General features: G+C 39.5%; 3 protein-coding genes across 7 annotated transcripts; 2 read left to right on the forward strand and 1 right to left on the reverse strand.

Annotated features, from left to right (window-relative positions):
• The first annotated feature begins 62 nt into the window (after positions 1–62).
• Positions 63–5775, forward strand: LOC147323097 (uncharacterized). Of its 3 annotated transcripts, none has more exons than XM_086303252.1 (14): positions 63–167; positions 370–438; positions 523–621; positions 1466–1625; positions 1762–1992; positions 2082–2210; positions 2331–2504; positions 2782–2942; positions 3033–3194; positions 3294–3406; positions 4689–4803; positions 4921–5019; positions 5114–5285; positions 5371–5775. In XM_086303252.1, exons 3-14 carry the CDS (start codon positions 580–582, stop codon positions 5502–5504), a joined length of 1692 nt encoding a protein of 563 aa, XP_086159378.1. In that variant the 5' UTR covers positions 63–167; positions 370–438; positions 523–579; the 3' UTR covers positions 5505–5775. The 3 variants fall into 3 exon arrangements, with proteins under 3 accessions (XP_086159378.1, XP_086159379.1, XP_086159380.1); XM_086303253.1 differs by having other exon boundaries at positions 370–431; XM_086303254.1 differs by lacking the exon at positions 370–438 and having other exon boundaries at positions 67–167.
• A 141-nt stretch (positions 5776–5916) lies between these two features.
• LOC147323098 (interleukin-21 receptor) lies at positions 5917–13064 on the forward strand. The gene is made up of 8 exons (XM_086303255.1): positions 5917–7793; positions 8709–8835; positions 8922–9103; positions 9190–9344; positions 11131–11308; positions 11421–11526; positions 11619–11697; positions 11783–13064. The coding sequence occupies exons 1-8, from the start codon at positions 7694–7696 to the stop codon at positions 12200–12202; spliced, it is 1347 nt and encodes a 448-aa protein (XP_086159381.1). The 5' UTR covers positions 5917–7693; the 3' UTR covers positions 12203–13064.
• Positions 12716–19715, reverse strand: ube2ib (ubiquitin-conjugating enzyme E2Ib). Of its 3 annotated transcripts, none has more exons than XM_086303265.1 (7): positions 19581–19715; positions 17601–17679; positions 17410–17493; positions 17050–17122; positions 15620–15729; positions 14757–14836; positions 12716–13487 (listed from the first exon to the last, which is right to left on the reverse strand). In XM_086303265.1, the coding sequence occupies exons 2-7, from the start codon at positions 17664–17666 to the stop codon at positions 13424–13426; spliced, it is 477 nt and encodes a 158-aa protein (XP_086159391.1). In that variant the 5' UTR covers positions 17667–17679; positions 19581–19715; the 3' UTR covers positions 12716–13423. The 3 variants fall into 3 exon arrangements, with proteins under 3 accessions (XP_086159391.1, XP_086159390.1, XP_086159392.1); XM_086303264.1 differs by lacking the exon at positions 19581–19715 and adding an exon at positions 19033–19327; XM_086303266.1 differs by lacking the exon at positions 19581–19715 and adding an exon at positions 17930–18056.
• Positions 19716–21490: the final 1775 nt, after the last annotated feature.

Raw genomic sequence — 21490 nt, forward strand, 5'->3', positions numbered from 1 at the left:
TTTGTTTTTTTGTTTTTTGTTTATGTTTATGTTTTGGGGTTTTTTTTGGGGGGGGGGGGGGGGGGGGTGTCATTAACTGAATCCAAAGCGATGCATAGCAAACCTAATAGCGAGAAGCTTTGGGGGCTATCTGTGCGACTGCTGTGGCTTCCGTGTTTGTTTACGGGGTAAGTGATGGAGGAGCTGGGAGTGGATGGGGGCACCACATTCCTGTTTCTCTTGCCTCACGTTTCTGCTGCAGGCCTTAACATCTTCATGAAGTAGTATGGAAAGCCTGTTCAACAGGCTGCTCGTCACCCTGACTGAGCTGCCGCTGCAGTTTAAGAACATTATCCCCATTTAATCTACTTTGCCTTCTGCTGCACGCAGGTGGACAGACTGGCAGATGGAGCTGGGCGGCACAATCAAACACCCGCTTTCCGTCCTTAATTGCACGTAGTGGGTTTTTCTCTGGACACAGTCGACATTTTTTAATTGTTCTCACCTTGAGCGTTGATGGTGGACTTCATCTTTTGTTTGCAGATACTCTGATTCATCTAGTGACTGCTTCATCAGTTAATAGGGAGGTTTTACCCGGACATGGAGGAGCCCGACATACGACAACAGAAGCTGGACAACCAGGTGAAGATACAATGATTATAATTTAAATATATCTTTTATATATTCTAGTTTCCACTGGTACAAGAATCGTAATTGCAAACATTACATAGGTTTTACCATTTTGTAAAAAGCATGCAAGACTGTCACAGTGAGACTGGAGCAAACACTAAAATTTTGTCAATTGTTGCTCACAAGTACTAACATTTAAGCATAGCTTTACAAAAATAGATACATTTAAAAAAAAATCTTTCTCCAGTTGGAAAAGGTCACAGTCTGTGTCAGAACCACCTGCTGTTTCCTGAGCTGCTAAACTTCAAGTCCCAGACACGTTTATGCTATACAGTATGCGGTTTTGATCTATTTAAGCTTTACATATATGCCCTATAGTAGTCACGTCAGCACGTAACCCATAGTAGTAAAGTACTAATCCTAAATTAAGAACTAGCAGTATTAGTGTAGTAAACTGTGAAAATGAAAATGCAGGTGCATGAGCAATCATTTAGGCTGTCCAGAATTAAAACCACTACAACTCACTATCTAACTTCCCAGAGCCCTTCCCTTAGCCTGGTTCTCCTGGAGCTTTCTTCCTGGTAAAGGGGAGTTTTTCCTTCCCACTGTTGCCAAGTGCTCGTCCTCTGACTGTTGGGTCTTTACCTTAAATATAAGCACTTTTAGGTGACTGTTGTTGTGATTTGGCAATACATAAATAAAATTGAATTCAACTGAATTCAGTTGCATGAGAGAGAAAGCAGAACATTGTTTTATTAATGACTCTCAAGAGCCCATTTGGACCATATCTATGTAAATATATTTCCATGTGTGAACACTGTGTAGAGACTGAGTTTGTCTGATGTGTGACCCACAGCGAACCCTTTTGATGAAGAAGCAGCAGAAGAAGAGAGCTGATTCTCAAATGGTGTTGACCAACCGGGACACTCGAGAGAAGAATCGAAAGCACAAAGCTGTCCACTCTGATGAGACGCCTCTGTTGATCAGCCAATCACTGAGTAGCACTTCTCTTAGTGGTTGGTGTTAGAATAATTAATTAGAATAAATCATTAAAAAAAAACTAAACATGTCTTTACAATGTGTGATTTAATTTTTTATTTTTTCATCATTTATAAATCTTTTTTGTTTGTTTGTTTTTTGCTTATTTTGAAGATCAAGTTGAGCATGCCCATGATAACCCACTGGATGTGATTACACTTGGTGAAGGTGACACAACAGCAAATGTGGAGTTAGATGAGATGCCTGCAGAGAAGCCAGTCGTTCCCAAGAAAATGAACTTGGAGATTGACAGAGAGCCTGAGGTGAAATACGAAGGGGCCAACGAAGCCCAAGCGGAAGGGAAAAAGACAAAGAAGAAAGATGTGAAAAAGGACAAAGCCAAACGTAAGCGGTCATGTAAGAAACTGTCCCGTGCTTTGATGAACGCTGTTCGTTACAGACGCCTATTGATCAGCAACTAACTGCTTTTTCAGAGGTGGAAGAGACAGAGGAAAAGAAGAAAGAAAAAGACACGGAGAAGAAGGAGAAAAAAACAAAGAAGAAGAGCAAAGACTCTGTCGACGCACCGAAGACAAATAAGACAACCAAACAAGAGCGCAAAAGTAATAAAACAAATTCACACTTCCACTCTAAGAGCTTTGCATCTAACAAGAAAAAACCCACTTCCATTAAATTAAAGGAGCTTCACATCAAGCTTTATGCAAATGTCTGCTCTTTTACAGAGAAGAACCTACAGGAGGCTTTAACGTCTGAAGCAGGGTCAGCAGAGGTAAGCCCAGAGAAGACTAAACAAGATCAAAGTGAAGCTGAACAAGAAGAAGAAGAAGAAGAAGAAGAAGATGGGCTTCAGAGGAATGCTTCTCAAACACCTAAAAGGAAAAAAGACCTGGACACATGTGAGAGAAAAATCTGTTCTGCATGATGTCTTGATGCATTCTCAATCATCCAGGAAAGTAAATCTCCAAAAGTTGATTCTGTTCATCTGGACATAGCGTTTTGTGGGAGAAATGTTTCGTCACTCATCCAAGTGACTTCTTCAGTCTCGACTGACGAAACGTTTCTCCCACAAAACGCCACGTCCAGATGAACAGAATCAACATCTGGAGGTATTCTGTATGATCCCCGGTTCTTTAAAGTTTTATAAAAGAACATTGTCATTGTTTATCTCCATAGCCAGATGCCAAATAAGTGACGAGAGCAAAGACGAGGAGGTCCAAGAGAAAGAGAAAAAAGAGAAAAAGTCACACAAAGCAGAGAAAACTACACGAAGTCTAGCGTCCCTGAACTCCAACTACAGGGAGAGTTCATCTACAGCCAGTGAATCTAATGAAAGAGTAAGACGTTACAGGCGCAAGAAGCAAAAACAAACAAAAAAACAAATGGAAAAGATCTCAAAAAATCATTTACATCCTTTTTCTTTTCAGCCAACTTCTCCAATATCAGTGGAAGATCTTGAGAAGTTTGCCTTACGTCCTGCTCCTAGAGATGTGACGATCCAGTGCAGGGTCACGAGGGACAGGAGAGGCATGGAGAAGGGCATTTACCCAACTTACTACCTCCACATGGAGAAAGAGGATGGAAAGAGGGTTGGTGCACTGATTTTAGCTACAGTAATTTCATTTTGCTGTCGTATTTGTGTCAAAGCATCATTCTCTCCCTCTGTTTAACCACTGTGCCACCTCTAGGTGTTTCTAATGGCGGGCCGAAAGAGAAAGAAGTGCAAAACATCCAACTATCTCATCTCTACTGACCCCACAAATCTATCCAGAGATACAAACTCCTACATAGGAAAACTAAGGTGATTTCACCATTTAAAATGAAAAAATGTAGTATGATCTGGTCTTTTGGTCTTGTGCCACAGCTCTGATCGGTTGTAACCTCGGTCATTTTCATCCCAAAATTCCTTGGAGATCTTTGGACAGCTGAACTCACTTTTTAAACCTTTTTATTTACATAGAAAATTCAGGTTTTTCATAAAAATTAATTCAGCGAGTTATAGTAAAAGTAAAGCAAAGTAAAAGTTGTGATTTTTACTTTGCTTTCTTTAAAGAATTGTCTTATCTGCAGCATTCACAGCCATGCCGACCTTTGCCACTCTCGCTGTACGTTTGTTAAGGTAATCTGGAGGCGTTTCACACCTCCAAAGCACCTCCAGTAAGATGGATTGGCACTTCTTACATGCCATATGGTCAAACTGTTCTCATGACAGCTGAACAGAGCAGGAAAGGGTCTGCTTTATTATACCAGCTGACTGCTTCTTTGAGAGGTATGAAATATCTGCGTGGTTTTAAAGTAAACTGGCTTCAGTCGAGCAGCGTCCGTCATATATCTTGCACAGATCTCCCACTTCACCACTACCAAAGTACACACTCCTTCACATTTCCTTTATGATACTCAGAACTCGTGTCAGGCACGTGCCCAGTTGCCTTATGTCTAACAACTGTTCCTTAGAACTGTTGGTCGCCCCATGATCGGAAGGTCGGCGGTTCGAATCCACTTAACGGCTACCCTGAGGTACCCCTGAGCAAGGTACCGTCCCTACACACTGCTCCCCGGGCGCCTGCTTAGTGGGCTGCCCACTGCTTCACTGAGTGAATGGGTCAAATGCAGAGAAAAACAAGTAATTTCCCCATGGGGATCAATAAAGTATCCATTATTATTATTATTATTAACACTTCAAATGCACAGTAACCTGTCTGGCTTAGCCAGAAATCATTTGCCCTGCAATAGAATCTATGACACATGGGAGGCTCCAGCTACAGACATAAAGAACTCAAGAAAAAGCACCATAAGATTAGTGTGAGAGCACCACGAATGTGTAAAAAAAAAAAAGCCACTGCACTCCATCTGTGATTGCTGATGTTCCAATCTGGACCAAAGTGAACTGACAGCCATCTGAAGAGTGAGCCCGGCTAATAGTTGGGGTTTAAAAGCACTTGTCACCACTCTGGCCTTTTCCCTAACAAAGATCTGCAATGCTGACTTACCGGAAAAAATAAGTGAGCATCAAAGCATCTGTGGTGTGTGTGCTAGCTCAAATTGTTTTAGATCATGATTGTGATAGGACTCATTTGTTTCAGGTCAAATGTGCTAGGTACAAAGTTCACAGTCTATGATGGAGGTGAAAACCCGGAGAAAAAACCTTTCATAAAAGAGTGTGAATCAGCGAGGCAAGAGCTAGCAGCAATTTGCTACGTAGGTACCACACACACACACACACACACACACACACACACACACACACACATGCATGCTATTTGCAGAACAGACAAAGCTTTCCAACATGCATCACAACCATTTATCACATTCCAGGAGACAAATGTGCTGGGTTTCAAGGGTCCAAGGAAGATGACGGTGCTCATCCCTGGCATGCTGGAGAATGATGAAAGAGTGGTCATCCGGCCCAAAAATGTATAAGTAAAACATAAAACTCATTCACAGTGTTATTAAACCTGTGATAGGAGTGAATTATTTCAGATCAACTTATCTTATCCTCTTATTCCAGGACCTGGAGACTCTGTTGACCCGCCATGCAAATGGCAACACGGACAAACTGGTCACCTTGGTGAACAAATCCCCAAGCTGGAACGAACAGACTCAGTCGTACGTGCTCAACTTTCACGGACGTGTCACCCAGGCCTCTGTCAAAAACTTCCAGATCATCCACCCTGACAATGGTAGGGCGACTTATTGTCCGTCTCTGAATAACCACTGGAGAAACGATTTGGCTCATTAACTTCAATGCCCTCCTGTTTTTTCCAGAGGACTACATCGTGATGCAGTTTGGCCGCGTAGCTGAGGACGTCTTCTCGATGGACTACAGTTTCCCTATGTGTGCCCTGCAAGCTTTTGCCATCACCCTCTCATCCTTTGATGGCAAGCTGGCCTGCGAGTGAGCGATGCTGGTGTGCCTCAAGTGCTTAAAGAGATCCCCACACAGGATCAGTTTTCATGTTCTGTATCCTGCCGGACTGTAACACTAACATATACATTTAATATGCCACAGACATCAGAGGAGACTTATTTTATAGGGCTGTTTACTATTTTATCACCACTGTTAAAATAAGGGTTTACTTTTCATATTTCTCAGATGTGCAAAGAACTTTTCAAATGTGAAAGATTACCATGTGAAAACTACCCATTAAATATTGATTAACAGCATTAACAGTATTAAAAGTGTGCGAAGAGTCATATTTAAAATATTTAATCGTTCTCTATATTTACTTAATGAATTTTATTATTTAAACATTACATTGCTGATATTTTCCGTGACAAAAAAAGCCCACAGTGTTATCAGCCTGTGGACTTTTCCATTAACTTGATTAGTACAACTTTTGCAGCTTCAATCAGCCTCTCAGATTTGTATCAGTGTGATTACATGTGACATCTCTAGCTATTTGCTATCATCTCAGAGTGTTTATCACGAAAAGGAAACTTTTTTTTTTATCAAAGTACTAAAAACAGAGGAAAAAAACTGTATCAGATGTAGAAGAACTGCAGCACGTTGCAGATTTCTCTTCTTGCACAATATAAAGATTCGAACACTAGTTCCATCCCAGGACCATCACCATTGCTGATCTCAAGCAAGTTTTAATGCTGCTTAACAGGAAAAAGGGGGGGACAGAAGTCATTTGGGTTTCAGTTAGTAAAAATAAGCCTCAGTTTCGTTCTGTGGTAAAGTAAGACGATCGGAGGTAAACAGGTATTTTTGAAACCTAACCTCTGCAATCGCATTTATACATTGCCATTCTGTGTTTATTCATTTCCTGTTGAAATGGTATTATAGCGCAAAAAAATGTTTGCGGGTATTCCCATCACAATATCTACTAATACTTGCTGCAGCATACTTCACAAGTAAAGCAGGCGATGCATTATGTAACTGGGCCCTCAGGCCGTAAAAAAAAAACACGAGTGCATGATGAACGAGACACATCCAGCTAAAGTGAGATTCAGTCTGCTAGAGTGTGTTTACACATTTGTAAATAAACAAAATCATGAACCCTAGAGGAAGCCGTGAAACTCACCATCAGCTCTTATCTTTTGTAACATCTTTCACCAAAGGCGTACACAACCCCAATTTCAGCTAATCTGCTCTCAGTGCATGTTGCACAACACCCTTGCAGGTTGCACAATAATTAGCATACTCTAATATCAGGTTACTTGTTAAATTGAAGTAATAATAATAATGATATAGAAAGTGCTGTGGTGGCTTAAAGGTAGATTAAGGCATGCAAACTTGGACTGCGTGGCTTTTTGCTGTCTAGATTCCACAGGAAGAGCACGTAAATGTACTGTTTTCTGTAAATATGAATAAAACAACTCAGGAATAAATAGCAAAGAAAACCTACTTTTAAAAAAATATTATATGAAAGTCAAAAGATGTTGATGTGCAGTATACAAAAGGTAAAAATCTTAATCCTGTTTAGACATTTACAGCCAATGTGCAGAAAATGTTAACACACAAATATGTGTTTAGAGGTGTGTTTTAAATCTGTGTCCCTAAAGCAGATGAATGTCTGACAGAAATGAGTGGATATCTTACGCTGTAGGTTTAGAGCTCAGTGAAAGGTGTTTATATAGTCATTTCTGTCACATGGCATCTCAGGCTTCATCGTTTTTGCAGCTTATCAGCTCATCAGTCATTCAAACTGAGTTTGGATGATAAGACGGCTGTGTCTTCCAGCTTTGTGCCCATTCAGAAAGTTACTACATGAAGTAACCTTAAAACTGTAGATGCACCTCAGCAGGTGGGCTGTGGAGCATCTCGGCCCAAAGCACTTCACCTTATGCTTCCTCTAAACAAGCTAAACGGGCTCTGGTAAAGATTTCATGACAATTGCAAACAAGTGCACAGTCAGACAGACTGTAATATGAAACACTGCTAGGTTAAACTCTTTTCACACGCTTTCATAAACAGCTGCTCTCTTTAAAAAGCACATCCTCTCCCACCAGTGACAATGATAGTGACAGCTATCTGTGTGAGAAGCCTGAGCGGTTACGCCTCTCAGTCTGCGTTTAAAACCCGCTTTACAAAAGAGTCAGGACAGTATGACTCAATCTTTGGGCTGAGCTGGCGTCTGGTGCGATGGATTGGCATCCACCCCTGAGGATGAAGGCGACGCTGCTGATTGTGTTCCTGCTCAAATCTACCAACATCGTCAGGCTACATGGAAGTCCATTAGCAGGTTATAATTCTTACTTTGTTTTTTTGTTTTTCCGTCAGATAAAAGACAATTGTACAGCTGTAAAATGTAAGTGTAAGAGCTTTAAAGCACTAGATGTAACAACACTAACGCAATAACGGCTAGATTAAATGGCTAAATGAGCTTAAGCTCTCAAATGAGGTTCTTCATTATACAATAAAGTGACAAACTATTTACTGTTTTTGTGCATTTCACCCTAGTTGCTAATCTACAACAACCATGATACATCAAAAGCAGCACTTAAATGATGTTTTGAGATGCCTGGATCTATGTCGTTGTACAGGTTGTCCATTATTTTGCTAAGTCCATCTCCTGGTGCTCATGTCAAATTGCCCTTGAGAAAGACACTGAACCCCAAAACGTTGATCAGCCAGCAGCTCAAGTCATGAATTGTGTGCACTCAAAAAGATAGAAAAGTATTATCAAAGTGCAAATCATCATGATTCAGTTGCTTCAAGCAATAGGGATTGTGTAAAAATGCTTTCTGAATAATTCTGAAACTTCCTGTTGGTTCTTCGCTTCTAATTGTTTGCTTTCTTGGCAGAGGCAGAGAAGGTAGCGCAAAGGGGGAAAAAATAGCACTAGTATTAATGCACGTTTGTAAGAGCTGCACTTGACTTGTTGATCTGATACTGACACCTGATCTATGGTTTTAGCTCTCTTTAGATTAGAACATTAATCACACTGCAGATCTCATTGTCTCTCATATAAACACAATTTCAGTGTATATATAGGCCAGTCATGAGTGTTTTAAGCTATTACAATATAATTCTATTCTGGACTGGCTAGCACATGCTTATTCACTAACAGTCTTGAGTTAAACATGGACTTGAAATGTTTCTACTTCATTTTGTTTTGCTCTGTAATCATAACTATCTTTTCTATGGGGTTTCCTAGGAGCGGACTACAATCTTCACTGTGTCAATGATTACCTAACCACCGTCTACTGCTCCCTGAACATCACTCCATCAGAAAACACCTCAAACAGCAACAGCTCCTACTGGCTCATTTTTACAGACTTCGAGTGAGACTCTTTTTACTAACGCATTTAAGAATGATGGGTCACCTTTAACGCCATGCACCTTATTGCTGCTTCTCTTTTTCTCACAGAACGTACAAGTGCATGCTGACACACACCAAAGAGAACTATTTCTGCACATTTACAACATCGCCCGATAATGACGATACGTTTGCAGATTTAGAAGTATACAAAATCTCACTTTGCCACGACCCAAATGAGGAGTCTGAAACCTGTGACGTGCTAGATGAACAGTACCTACCTGTGCACAACAGTAAGCAGCGTAATGATCATCTGTGTTGGCAGGACTCATAAATGTATGAATTATTGTTTTTTAACAGTCACACATCTTCTTATCAGTTAAACCAAACGCACCGTGCTGCCTCTCAGTCAGCCACAGCTCAAGTCACCACCACTTTGGTTGGAAAAGCACTTACGAGAATTATACCAGCTTCACTGCTCTGCCCAACAACCTGGAGTATCAGCTCCATTACTACAAGAGGGGAGAACATAAGGTATGCTTCAGCTAATCAGCAGGAATGACAAAGGGTAAAACTGAATGGTAAAAATCTACAAATGAAAACCTGTTTTTTATGTTGTGAGGTAAAAAAACCCCCCACAGTTTTCCAAATGTAATAATATAAATAAGAATAAAAAATTGAAATCTTCTATACTTTCTGGTAAATATCTAGTTCTAAACTGAGATGTCAAACAGCTGCAGTGTTTTTATCTGCTAGTGCTGTGGGTGTTAGCTCAGTGTGGCGACAGTTTGCGGCAGAAACTGTGAATTTATTCAAGCTGAAGGCATTTTACACCGCTTGTTGATCTGATTCTGTCTCTGTGAGCACAAAGATTCAGGTTATACCTGTTGGCAAGTAGAGGTTTGTATTAAATAGAGCATTGCACGAGTTTTCACACTTCCACAGTTCCTCTACATGCTGGGACTTGCTCGAGTAAAAACTCTAAAAGTGAATTAAAACAGGGCATTTAACCATCTGACACAATCAAACAGAGGTTTTACACATTTTATATGCAAACAGCTCCATCGAGTAGTGCAGTCATGTCAAACACATCTTACAACATTAGGCAGAGTAGTGAAATTCCCCTTTCTGTTGGTGTAAAGTTTAACTGTACGTTTCATCTCGGCGATATCTCAATGTAAGATAAAGAAGTGCAGTTTCAAGTGTTTGTCTCGGTTTTTCTACATGATAAAGAAATGCTGCTGGAGTAAGTGAAAAATCTGTCAGCACGACTACAGAAAAAGTTCTGGTAGTTCATTGCCCAAACTGTCCTGTAATTTTAATAGAACAATTTTGTTATTTCAAATGAAATAAGAAATAATTTAAAGAGAAAAAGAAATGAGAAAAGAAACAGTCGTCTTTATAGTAGTTAGCAGAAAAAACAGGAAAGTGAAGGAAAGTTTCTCTTATTTAATTGCTTATCTGTTACTAACAGCTATAATAATACAATTAAAAGTTCAAAAATTATCCCCTCCTTTACAAGTTCCAAAACCATCTACTGGGCCAGATTTGAGTTTTTGCCGACCGGACTCCAGCACGCAGGGTCTTTTTTTTTTTTTACACCCTATTTTTCACCCTCTCTTGCATATAAAAGATCTCTGGTTCAAATCTACATTCAGGGTGTTGCATGCTGATGTGCTCCAAATGATGGTCCCTAGGCCTGGATAAATGTGTGTCAGAGATAAATCTGGGAGACAGAAAGCAGCCAAAAATTTTGTCTTCAGTTTTTTTTTTCTTCTATTAAAGTAAAATGTGTCAAAATCTGCTATTAAAAAACTTACACCATTCAAGGCAGACCATAAGTACTGGGACACTTAAGTTTAGTAAATGAATGGGTAAACAGGTCCCTGAATGGGAGCATGTGTTACCAATTTTCGGCCTTTTTCTCTAAATTCTCGGAGTCTTCTTGTATTATGTTCTGTAGATGATCACATATTTAAAGGTTTTACGACTTCTTTTTATTAGGCCGAAATTGTTCCAAAATTTGGGGCATGAAATAATATAAAGGCTAATTTACACCATTGAGGCCTGCTCTCAAAAACTAAACTAGTGTTTAAAGTTAGTTTTGAGAACGTGCAGGGCCAGTAAGGAGCGTGACGTCATGTGGTTGGTAGGTTGCGGCTCGTAGACTTACATTAGTTTATCTAACTAGTGACAGAATCGATACTCTTGTGGAAAATGATGACACTAAACCTGCAAATAAGTTTATAAAGAAGAACAGAACAGGGCATTTCTGTCTTCTGAAAATTAATGGGATGCTTTTATGTTTTATTTCTTTCAGGTAAAAATTCGTGAAATTAGCACACAAAGTACGGGTATTTCTTTGGAAGATCAGAACTTCGAACCAGACACCGAGTATAGTGCTAGAGTACGGTCCATTCCCAATAAGGCTACGTACCAAGGCGAGTGGAGTCACTGGTCTGATGAGGCTCACTGGAGGACTAACCCTGCTGCGGATGGTGAGTCTCAATAAAAAAGAAAGCAGCTAGATTTAGATAAAACAATCATAAGCAGAAATTGATTTCTTGGATTTCTTCTGCTTCAGTATTTTCTATTGTGTTCCCCACACAGGTTTGTCAACGCGCATGTTCATTTCTGAAATGTGTAAGAAGGTGCTCATTCCCATCTGTGGGCTGGTGCTATTCGTCATACTGATCTGCTACGCTCCTGTTAAAAAGTAACGTTATATCATGTAAAGCCTCACTTCACAAAACATTAAGTTTCATATAAAGTCATTTTTGTACTATATTGCACTTTCTATGCTCACAGGTGGAAGCAAAATGTATTTATCCCAACTCCGGCTCCCTATTTCCACACCCTGTACAGTGACTGCCAGGGAGATTTCAAGGTAAGTTCAGCTTTTCATGTAAAAAACAGAAAAAAAAAGTCCCAAACTTAATGTCATTAGGATGTAACTGACCTTGTGATTGCAGAGCTGGGTGGTTACGCAAGAAAACACAGCAGACACGCTAGAAAAAGAGGAAACGCTTCAGATCGACACCTTGACAAAGTGTGCAGAAGTCCAGGAGGATGACTGTCGTCCACCCCACTTTGACCAGCACGTGATGGAGGGCAGCTCCTACAGCAACATAACTCCTTCGGTCTGTGATACCACTCTCCTGGGCGTCCCGTACGCTGTGAGCACCATGATTCCACTCTCAGCTCAGGGGAGCCCAATGAACAGCCTGGTTCTAGACTCCCAATTAGGGAGTCCTTCTGGAGACTCGGGCTGCTGGCTCTGCAGTGACACGTCCCTAGAAAGGGAGCCTCCCTGGTACTGCAATGAGTACTGCACCCTGAGTGCTTTCCAGCAGTCCAGTTCTATCCTGGCAGAGCACCATGGGAGCTTGTAAAAACAAGTCTTGCCCAACAGGGATCAACTCAAGAAAGCTTGAAAGTTGTCATGAAAAGGAACATTTTTCCACTGGACGGAGTAGTCCACGTTACGATTCAGTAGCTAATAGAACCTGTAGCAGAAATAACTCATTTTATCAGTCCTTCTCGTTGTGGGGTAATTTTGACATGCTCTTCTTTATAATGTTACTTCAGTTTGTTAATTCTGCGCATTAAGCTATAAATAGTCCTCTTGAGGGCCCACCACAGGATTTCAATCAGGCTGTGGTCTAAACTTCTGGGCCATTGCGGCACCTTGAATTTTTTTTTCCTTTTTTTACAGATTTTATGTAGCATTTAGTTACATGTTGTCCATGTACTACTTCACTGATGTTTTTATCTTTTATGCACAGTCCAAACCTGTCTGGAAACAGGGTGAAAGTCTTATTTTGTGACTCATCCGTTTTGTTTCTGCATCACTGAAATGCAAGATGAACTTCTGTGTATATTCTGCTCTTAATAAAGAAAATACATTATGTAGAAAGGTTTATTAAGCCAACACATACATGAACAAAGCACCATATAACCTTAAAGTCTGATACAGAAGTAAGCCTACCTGCCTCAGTCACTGTGGCCATTTTTATTTATAGCAAACACTCTGAATAACAAAAAGACAGCCAAGGCAGCAGAATCTATTGTATATTACAGCATGCTGAATAGAAAACCTGGGAAAGAGAATTAGACAGAGCCATCTAGAGACACTAGTGAGATACAACAGTATAAAAGTGCCATTCATTATACAGCAGTTGAAATACTGACAATGAAGTAAGCTAAATTTTACATTAAATTTATGGAAAATAAAGGAGGAAACAAAAAGAAAAAGACCCTGTGAAAGAGCAAAATAAAACAAAACGACATTTTCTTCCTTGAAATATTGATGACAGTCAGCTTGCATGGGAGTTGATGAAACCGGTACCAAGCTGTGTCCCTTGCACGACATAAGACAATTATTGTTTAAAAAGAAATTACCAGGGTGCTGACGCACCCATTCCCTCCCAGCATTATGCGCCAACCGGCAATTAAGAACAAAAAAAACTGATAGGTCAGAGGAGAACGGATGGCACAGAATGTGGAGTTTAAATAGAAGTCTTTAAGCAAGTCCCGATGTGAGAGGAGCACATTCATAGAGAGACTGAGCCGGGAGGTGATTCTTGTTAAACCCATTCCTTCCGTCTTCGCCCTTACGAGGGGGAGAATTTTTTGGCTTGTGCTCGAACTCTTTTTTCATATTCTACTCTGTTTTGGCTGAAAAGACATTAAAAACAAAACAAACAGAAACAACAGTTATTACGACTGCTTACTCAAAACAGGCACAGCATGCTGCTCAAAAAGTAAACATCTTTAATCAGTCAGTGGAAAACCCTAGAAGTTCATGTGTGATACAGGAGTTTTTGAGACCTCTACATCAATGAGATTTCTTTTTAAACCCTTAAACTCCTCTTATGTGTTTTAAATCGTCAGAGGGTTCAATAAAAACTCCTGCTTCAAAAACATTGAATTTTTAGGGTTCAGGTTTTACAGGGTTAAGATCTCATGTGTACTTTAAAATAGGTAGACGCTTCACAAGCTTAGTCCCCAGAGACACACCCAATAAATAAATGAATAAATAAATAGTTTCCTGTGCTAGTTATAAACTTAAAATAATATGAGGTGCAATCTGAAAATTCTTATTTAAATTTGGCCTTTGTCCACTCTGCATTCCTGTGTTGCTCTATACTGCTCAGACCGCTTTGACCCCACTGTGGAATTCCCCATTTTGACCACCTGCAGGTGCAAATCTATGACGTGTGCTGGATCATCTCCAGGACAACCTTTAAAAGTTCATTCTCATGAGAAAGTTGTTACAGTGCCAAATCTGGCAAGTGGTGCAGGTGGCTATGATTGTGTTGGCGTAGTTAAAAAACACAACTGACACACATATCAGACCGTGTGCACTAAATGTTCTCCCTCAGATGCCTCGAGACATTAAAGTAGAACTCCGTATTAAGAGTCTGACCCAAGGGGGCAAATTCACTGTGGATGTTGGGTGAAAAACGAGGGGAATGATGAAGCCAGAGAAAAAGTTGTCATCAAGTCTGAGGTTCACTGAGTGGATTTAAAAAAAAAAAAAAAAAAAGAAGTGAAACACCATATTATAAAAAGCCCTCCAGTGCACACAGAAAAAGTCTGATCCCTCTATATTTCTGCATGAAGATGTACATATTTAAAGATTTGTATGAATGCTATTTTTTTTTTTTAAGAACCCCGTCTTAGTTATCACTAATAATAATTCTGCTCTTGTGGGCATATAAATTAGTAAATAAACAGCCATGGTCTACATTGCTTTCCTTTCTAAAACCATGTTGGTTTCAAATTCAAGTAAATCTAATCAACAGTTATTTGGTTTAAATAATTATTCATTTATTGTAAAACAAGACCTCCAACTCCCACTTAATTAATAATTTGCCCTAAGATGTCAGTGGCCTTACATTTGTGAATAAATTGCTGGTTTCATGTGAATTAATCGTCACTCACCAGTAGATCGTGTAAGCCTCTGCTTGGGCTGGATCCTGGATATTTGGCTCATTTAGCAGTTCCTGGATACCTAATAAGATCTACAAGATAAAAATGAAACATTTCAGAAATTCACCAGGTTGGGATGCTTCTCTGAAGGCTCCTTAATATCAGTCAACTTAATACTGAGTGCACACACTTTATGCAACACTGCTCGCTCCACATAATAGTCATGATTGACTATTGCTAAACACTGAATACAAATTGTGATGCAAATATTTTAAGCTTATGGTTTGACTCTCGATTTAGCGTTGTGCTTCTCTGCCTCTCAGACACAATAGAAACAGGCGTACATCACACTTCACTGCCCATCGAGACTCGTCTGCTTTATAAGTGTGTTTGTTAATCTGGAGGACTGTCATGTCGCCAATTTACAGCTGAGCTTTTCTTCCCTTAAAAATTTTTTTAAAAAAAAACCAATTTGGTGACAAATGTAGCCACTTTGTGTACAATCCTTGGTTAGGAGATAGGCATTCAGTAGACAGGTGTGAGGAGTTACAAAACAAACTTACTGTGTGATTATTTTACATGTAAACGTGGCTTAAAATGACAGCACGGCCACCGTCTGTGCTTCATGACCAACATTATTAAAATATCACCCAGCCTGAAAGCTAAGCGAGGGATTCAAAAGCCTACGCGTCTCGTTTTCCTATCAGCATCAAAAAATTTGACTGATTACCTGATAAACTTAGATAAGGTTCCAGTTTAGAAATGTCATCTTAAAATCAGAAAACATCTGGAACTTTAAGAGACCATGTGAACACACTCACGCTCTTAGGCTTTAAGGTCATTACTGTAGATGAAATTCACTTTACAACACAAACCTGCTTTATTGTGATGGCTGGTCTCCAGTCCTTGTCCTCCTCTAGTATCGATAGGCAAACTGTGCCTGATGGATACACGTTTGGATGGAAGAGTGGAGGCTCAAATTTACCTGAAAGATGGCAAAATGTTAAGTGGGCTTTATGTTTCAGGTATATTATACATACCAAACAAAAGGGGTTAGACTACTAAAGTCACTGCGTGCCCAGACTGAACTGTTCCACTGAAGACAGCAGCGTCTGTTGTTTACACAAACAGTGCCTTTAGGTCATTTTAATTTGACATTCAGACAACGTGGAGCTCGTGCTGCAGGATTAGAGCCGGTGTAAGCCACGGTGCTCTGGCCTTGTGTGGCAGGTAAGTACGGTAGTGTTTTGAGACACACAACAGGAATCTGCTACTTGTTTGTAAGCAGTTTTTTACCATCAATTTACAACAATATCAGGTCTAAAAATCAATCAACTGGCAAAAATCTTGCACAACCCGTTTAAAAGGAACAGCAAATGACGCATGCATGAAAGCATCTATTGGCCGTGACCCTGAATTAACACCAAAATTGCAGCAACATTGTTATATCGCCAAGCTTCCTCAGCTCCAACATGCTTGCTGCACTACTTAAATGGCTTTAATAGCGCTGCCAAATTAAAATAATTAGAAGAGAAAGTCTGTATTTGCTCTGCTGCGTAAAGGTCAAGCAAAGGTTATTCTGGAGTTTTTCCTAAAGAGCAGAATTTTTCATGTAACCCAAAGAGATTAATCACAGCCACTGGAATAAAGACACTTTAACCAGTTTCCACTGCTGTTTATATAATAACAACAAAAACATGAAGCTGCTTAGATTTCTATCATTAAAGTTGAAAACTCAACATTTGTAATTATCCCACAAAGACCAGAAAACAGTCATGTATTCAACCAATCACAGCCGAGGTGTCGAACATCCCCAGCACTGCTAAGCTTCAGTTTGACAGCTTAAACACAGGTTTCCAAAGGATTACTGCACTAACCTTAAATTAAAACCTTTGGCTTTAAATCAGCCTCTTTCTCATTACCATAATAAACTAACATGTCTGAAGAGATTCATCATTCAGTGCTGCCAAATGTTGATGAGAGGAAGCCTTAATTAGCTTTTAAAGACAGTTTACAGATGTGCCGAGTAGGCTGGAGGATGCCCATGAGCCTGCACTTTTCTGTTCCATTTCAAACCATCAAAACTTAAAAAAATAAATAATTAACTTGATCTGACTGTAGATAAACATAACCAAGTTTGTACTGGCATACAAATTGTATCTGATAATGCTAAAGGCTCTTGAAAATATGGGAACTCTACTATGCTCCAGGTTTTACTTCCAAATAGATTTCCCAAAGCATCTGCAGGCCAAAATGATAGCTAGTGTATTTGTCATATTTACAGGCTGAATGCACAGCAACTCACATTTTGGAGGTGAAGACGGATAGTCGTCCTTGAACAACATGCGCAGCTTGAACAGGCCTCCTTCCCACGGAGTCTGAGGAGAGACGATCATTAGATCAATTTAGAAACAGAAGGCTACATCACTGACTCTTAAAAGTTACTACTACTACTACTACTACTACTGCCAGTCAAACTGTAAAATTATTTTTAAAACTTATCATGGTTCAATTTGTTTTGGGTTGTTTTTGCAGAGCAATTACTCATACAGTATGCTTTACATCCACTACAGTATTCTCATTGTCCTAGAAAGACCATTGAGTCTTTTTTAATTATGTAAAACAAATCTACTCGGCATGCAAACAAATCTATGAAACACATTACCCCCTTTTTGCCAGGAATAGCACATTCCCAATTCATGAGATTCATGGTTCCATCCGGGTTTTTTGTCGGTACCGCAACAAATCCCTGGGAAGAGTAAGAGTTGAAATTTGAAAGTTTGTTAGAAAGCAAACACTTTCTAACCAACACTCAGGCAGGCTTTCATCGCACGGATCTCGTGAGCCAATACTTACAAAAGGATGGTCCTTCCGCCATGCCTTGCGCTCCTGGGCAAGCCGGCTCAATGCAATGCCTGACATGATTTGTGGACTCCTGCAAAGAAAGAGGGTCAGGTTGATTAGAAACCCAAACATCTGGCTGTCCTGTCTTCTGAAACGAATAGCTCTTTAGCTTTCCTTTGTTTTAAAGATAATAACAATAATAAAAAAGAAACAATTTCCTTAGTATTCTAATTCGACATGTTTAAAGTTTTAGGCAGCTAGTCGAAACAATTTAACCTAAATCATACTCTAGAATGACCATTAGCTGCAGCCAAGTTTTGAAAAACTGAAAGTTTCCATACTGTAAAGAAACCAAGAGGGCATCCAGTGTTATTACAGAGCAGCATCAGTTCAGGTCCTTTTCCAACTGGTTTAAGTTATGAGCCCCCTCCCTACCCTACTCCAAAAAAACAAAGTATTGTGATATTAACATTTCTCGTGTGTGAAATCACACGGACACGACGTACAACATTCAACCTGTTTATGGCGCATATTAATTTTGGTACTTTTCTGACTTGCATCGAGTCACATACCCAACCGTGTTGCCAACTAGCGTCGGTGGCAATTAGGATGCTGCATAGGAATGTCTATAAACGCTAAACACTGAAGCTAATGACAACGAGGTAAAGCAACAAAACAATGCTAGTGATTAAAGACCACCGCAATTTATCAGTACGAGACAAACGGACTTCATCATAAACTGATGTTCTAGTATGCAAGCTAAACTGTTTTTATTGGCCTCGGGGCGTGTGTGTGTGTAAAAGTACAGCTTATTTCGACAAGTCTGCGACGCTAAAAGGCTAGCCAAGTTAGCCGGTGGAGATAACCGCTCCAGAGGAAGAAAAAAAAAATATTCTACCATTTTCTACCGTTTCCGCGACCAGGGTTTTAAAGCTAAAAAGGGGATCCATGAAGATCTTACTCATTATATGTTTGCTGAACTTCGGCGTGACGTTGCCGTCAACAGACACTTTGACAAACTGACAATCAAAGCTATTTGATTAGCACGCTAGCCGGTTAGCTTCACAAGCTAACTCATGTGCGCCAGAATGGAGCTACATCCCAACAGGCGCTGGCGCTGTTAGCGTCTGACACGGCCTGATGCAGCACAAAACTGCGCAATTGCACTTGATTTCGAAGACAATTTTTGGATGGGAGAAGAACGATCACTTGCTCTCTTCTAACGCATAATAATAGCAACTGCCTTGTAGAAACAGGGGTGTGAGATTTTCCACCGGGATGAACCACATCATTATCTTTTAAAGAATAGGGACAAAGAACGCCAGAGCTAAAATGCGCACATTTATGCATTACCAAACTAGCGAAAATGGCGCAAACTGAAGCGGGTAAAATGTAATAATACACGACAAAAATGAACGTTTCCGCGTTCAGGGTGTACTCCTACCTTTCAGTATGGCTGCACTGGCTCTAGTAATTAAGCGAAATGAATTAATCGTGCTCAAATCCCGTTAAACCTTGTAAAGTTTCCCTCCTGAAAAACCACCCGCTCCGTCTCGAGCCAGAGACAGTGATGCGAAACACTCATCCGTCCTTTACTTCCGTCTTTGCTTAAATACCTCTTGGAAAATCGGACTGCGCATTTCTCTTTCGGGGGTTTAATATTTTGAATGTATTTCTTCACCTGCCCTGGGTTTAGCCGAAAGAGTTTCCCGAACTAGTCGTTTATTAGCTTTCATTTAATTCGAGCAGCCTAGCTGCCGTTGTTAGAGCGCAGTGCGTTAGAAAAACTGTTATTTAAGTTTATGTCGATGGGGAAATTCTACCTTTGCGGTTCGTACTCTTCGTTCAAGCGCCGTTTATGTTATCAAAAAAAAAATGACAAAGGTTCAAGTGAAAATATGATACATTATTGCAAAGTATAGAAGATTACCTGGGATTTTTTTTAAACACTTTATAGAAAATACAAATCAAAAATCTTTTCTAATTTCATACCCAAGTAAGCCGCGTGGTCTTAAACCCAGACGGATTTCTCTCTTCTGTAATATATAATCTTTGGGTGCCTTAGACTAAAGCCCATTAAACCTACGACTGTCAACGAGATTAAAATATTTTATGCGCAGTTACCAAAGAGTTAAGATGAGCGATACGTCTAAAAGACCAATTTCGGATAATTTAATTTTAGGTATAAACGAAAACTTTTCCCCCCCGTCGTCTATATTTATACAGGCATATTTTTCGACTACTCAACGACAACTATTCCTTTCGTGACTCGACTCAAGAGGTCGCCATTATCACATATTACGATTTGTTGTCGCCACTTTATCCATTCATTGCTATAGTTTGCAAAAGTTTAAGAGCACGGTGCTTTTAAAAAAAAAAAATTTTTTTATATATATATATATATATATATATATATATTTTTTTTTTTTTTCTTCTTTTTATTTTTTCCTTTAAATTATAGTAACTTCGAAGAGCCAGAAGATAAATAATAAAAAAAGACAGATATGAATGACAACATTTTATTGGGTTTACCCTATGCAAGACCATATAGATCTATCCCCTTAACCGTCATACTCAGTTTGTATATTTTTAACATTGCATAAGATCATATAGAAGTGATCTATGTAGTGATATGAGAACCTTATTAATGTAACTGTTAAGATCGAGGAAAAATGACACATTCATTCCCTCTGATTACAAGTGTGATCATCATCATCAATCATGCATTACAGTGATTTGTGGTTTATGACTTGAATGCAAAACAAACTGGGCACTTAAAAGGATCAGGCTACACATTTGATAAGTTTGTCCATCACATAAAAGATTATCCCAGATTCTAAACCAGACAACCTGTCTGAAGGGCATTCAATGTAATGTAGCTGCTCAAGTAGAGGGGGCGTTGAACACTTCTGAACAGAGCATTTTAAATGAGATTACAACCAAACCAAGCAAATCAAACACAAAAACACTTAAAAAAAAAGGTCTCAAAAGAGACTTGTATAAACCTTAGCTCTTAGCCTACGCAGATACATTTCATCAAATTTAAGAAGAAAGGGGGCAAAAGCAAGATTGTCTGCAACGCTCAAGCACTGGCTGTTAAAAATGGATGGAGTATCTCAACATTTGTCAGCATGTCAGAGTGAATATTAGCTTATGGGGAGTGCTAGTTGCCATTGGTGCGGTCACACAAGTAGGTGTGTGAGGGAGTGCAAGACGGTAAATAATCGGAAGGCTTCAGAATACTATAGCAAATGTAAACATAGCCTAGCTCTGGCAGGAAATCCAGTCTACTCTGATTGAACCTCTTTGCAGATCTCAAATTTTGCACTTTAAAAGCCCTTGTGTGTGTGTGTGTGTGTATATATTTCTATATTTAAAAACATGCATCCATACTCGTTTCCTCCCGACAATATAAAAACGGTCTTAAGTCGAGTGTATACGTGTGAGTAAATGGAGGTTTGTGTGTCGTTAACAAGTCTATATGTACAAAGTGTGCCAGCATTAAGAAAAGTTACTCATCCCTGACACTAAGATCGATGTGTTCAATACACATAAGACATTGGATTTTGGTCACCGGGAGAAGAGGGGAAAAAAAGGCAACACTAAATGATAACATGTGAATGAAATATCCAACCTATCAAAACCACACATCAAAACCTGAAAACAACTTTCTATTTAAAAAAAAAAAGTGTTCTAAAAGGCAGTATTTACATTACCAGCATTACAGGCTGTAAGCAGTGTGCACAGTGTTTCCCACTGTAGTGCTTGTAATGCTGTGTATGAAAATCTACACAATTAAAAATAAAAATAACAGCTAAGAAATCTTATCACACTGCAAGAAAAAAAAAATACATTTTTGTTTTTGTTTTTCTGAAACGTAACAGTCAACTTCATAGCCAGCC

Source organism: Aulonocara sp. 'chitande type north' Nkhata Bay, linkage group LG8 (genome assembly GCF_057382095.1).
Source record: "Aulonocara sp. 'chitande type north' Nkhata Bay isolate Kocher_YH1m ecotype deep benthic linkage group LG8, A_spYH_male_GT1.1, whole genome shotgun sequence".
NCBI lineage: Eukaryota > Metazoa > Chordata > Actinopteri > Cichliformes > Cichlidae > Aulonocara > Aulonocara sp. 'chitande type north' Nkhata Bay.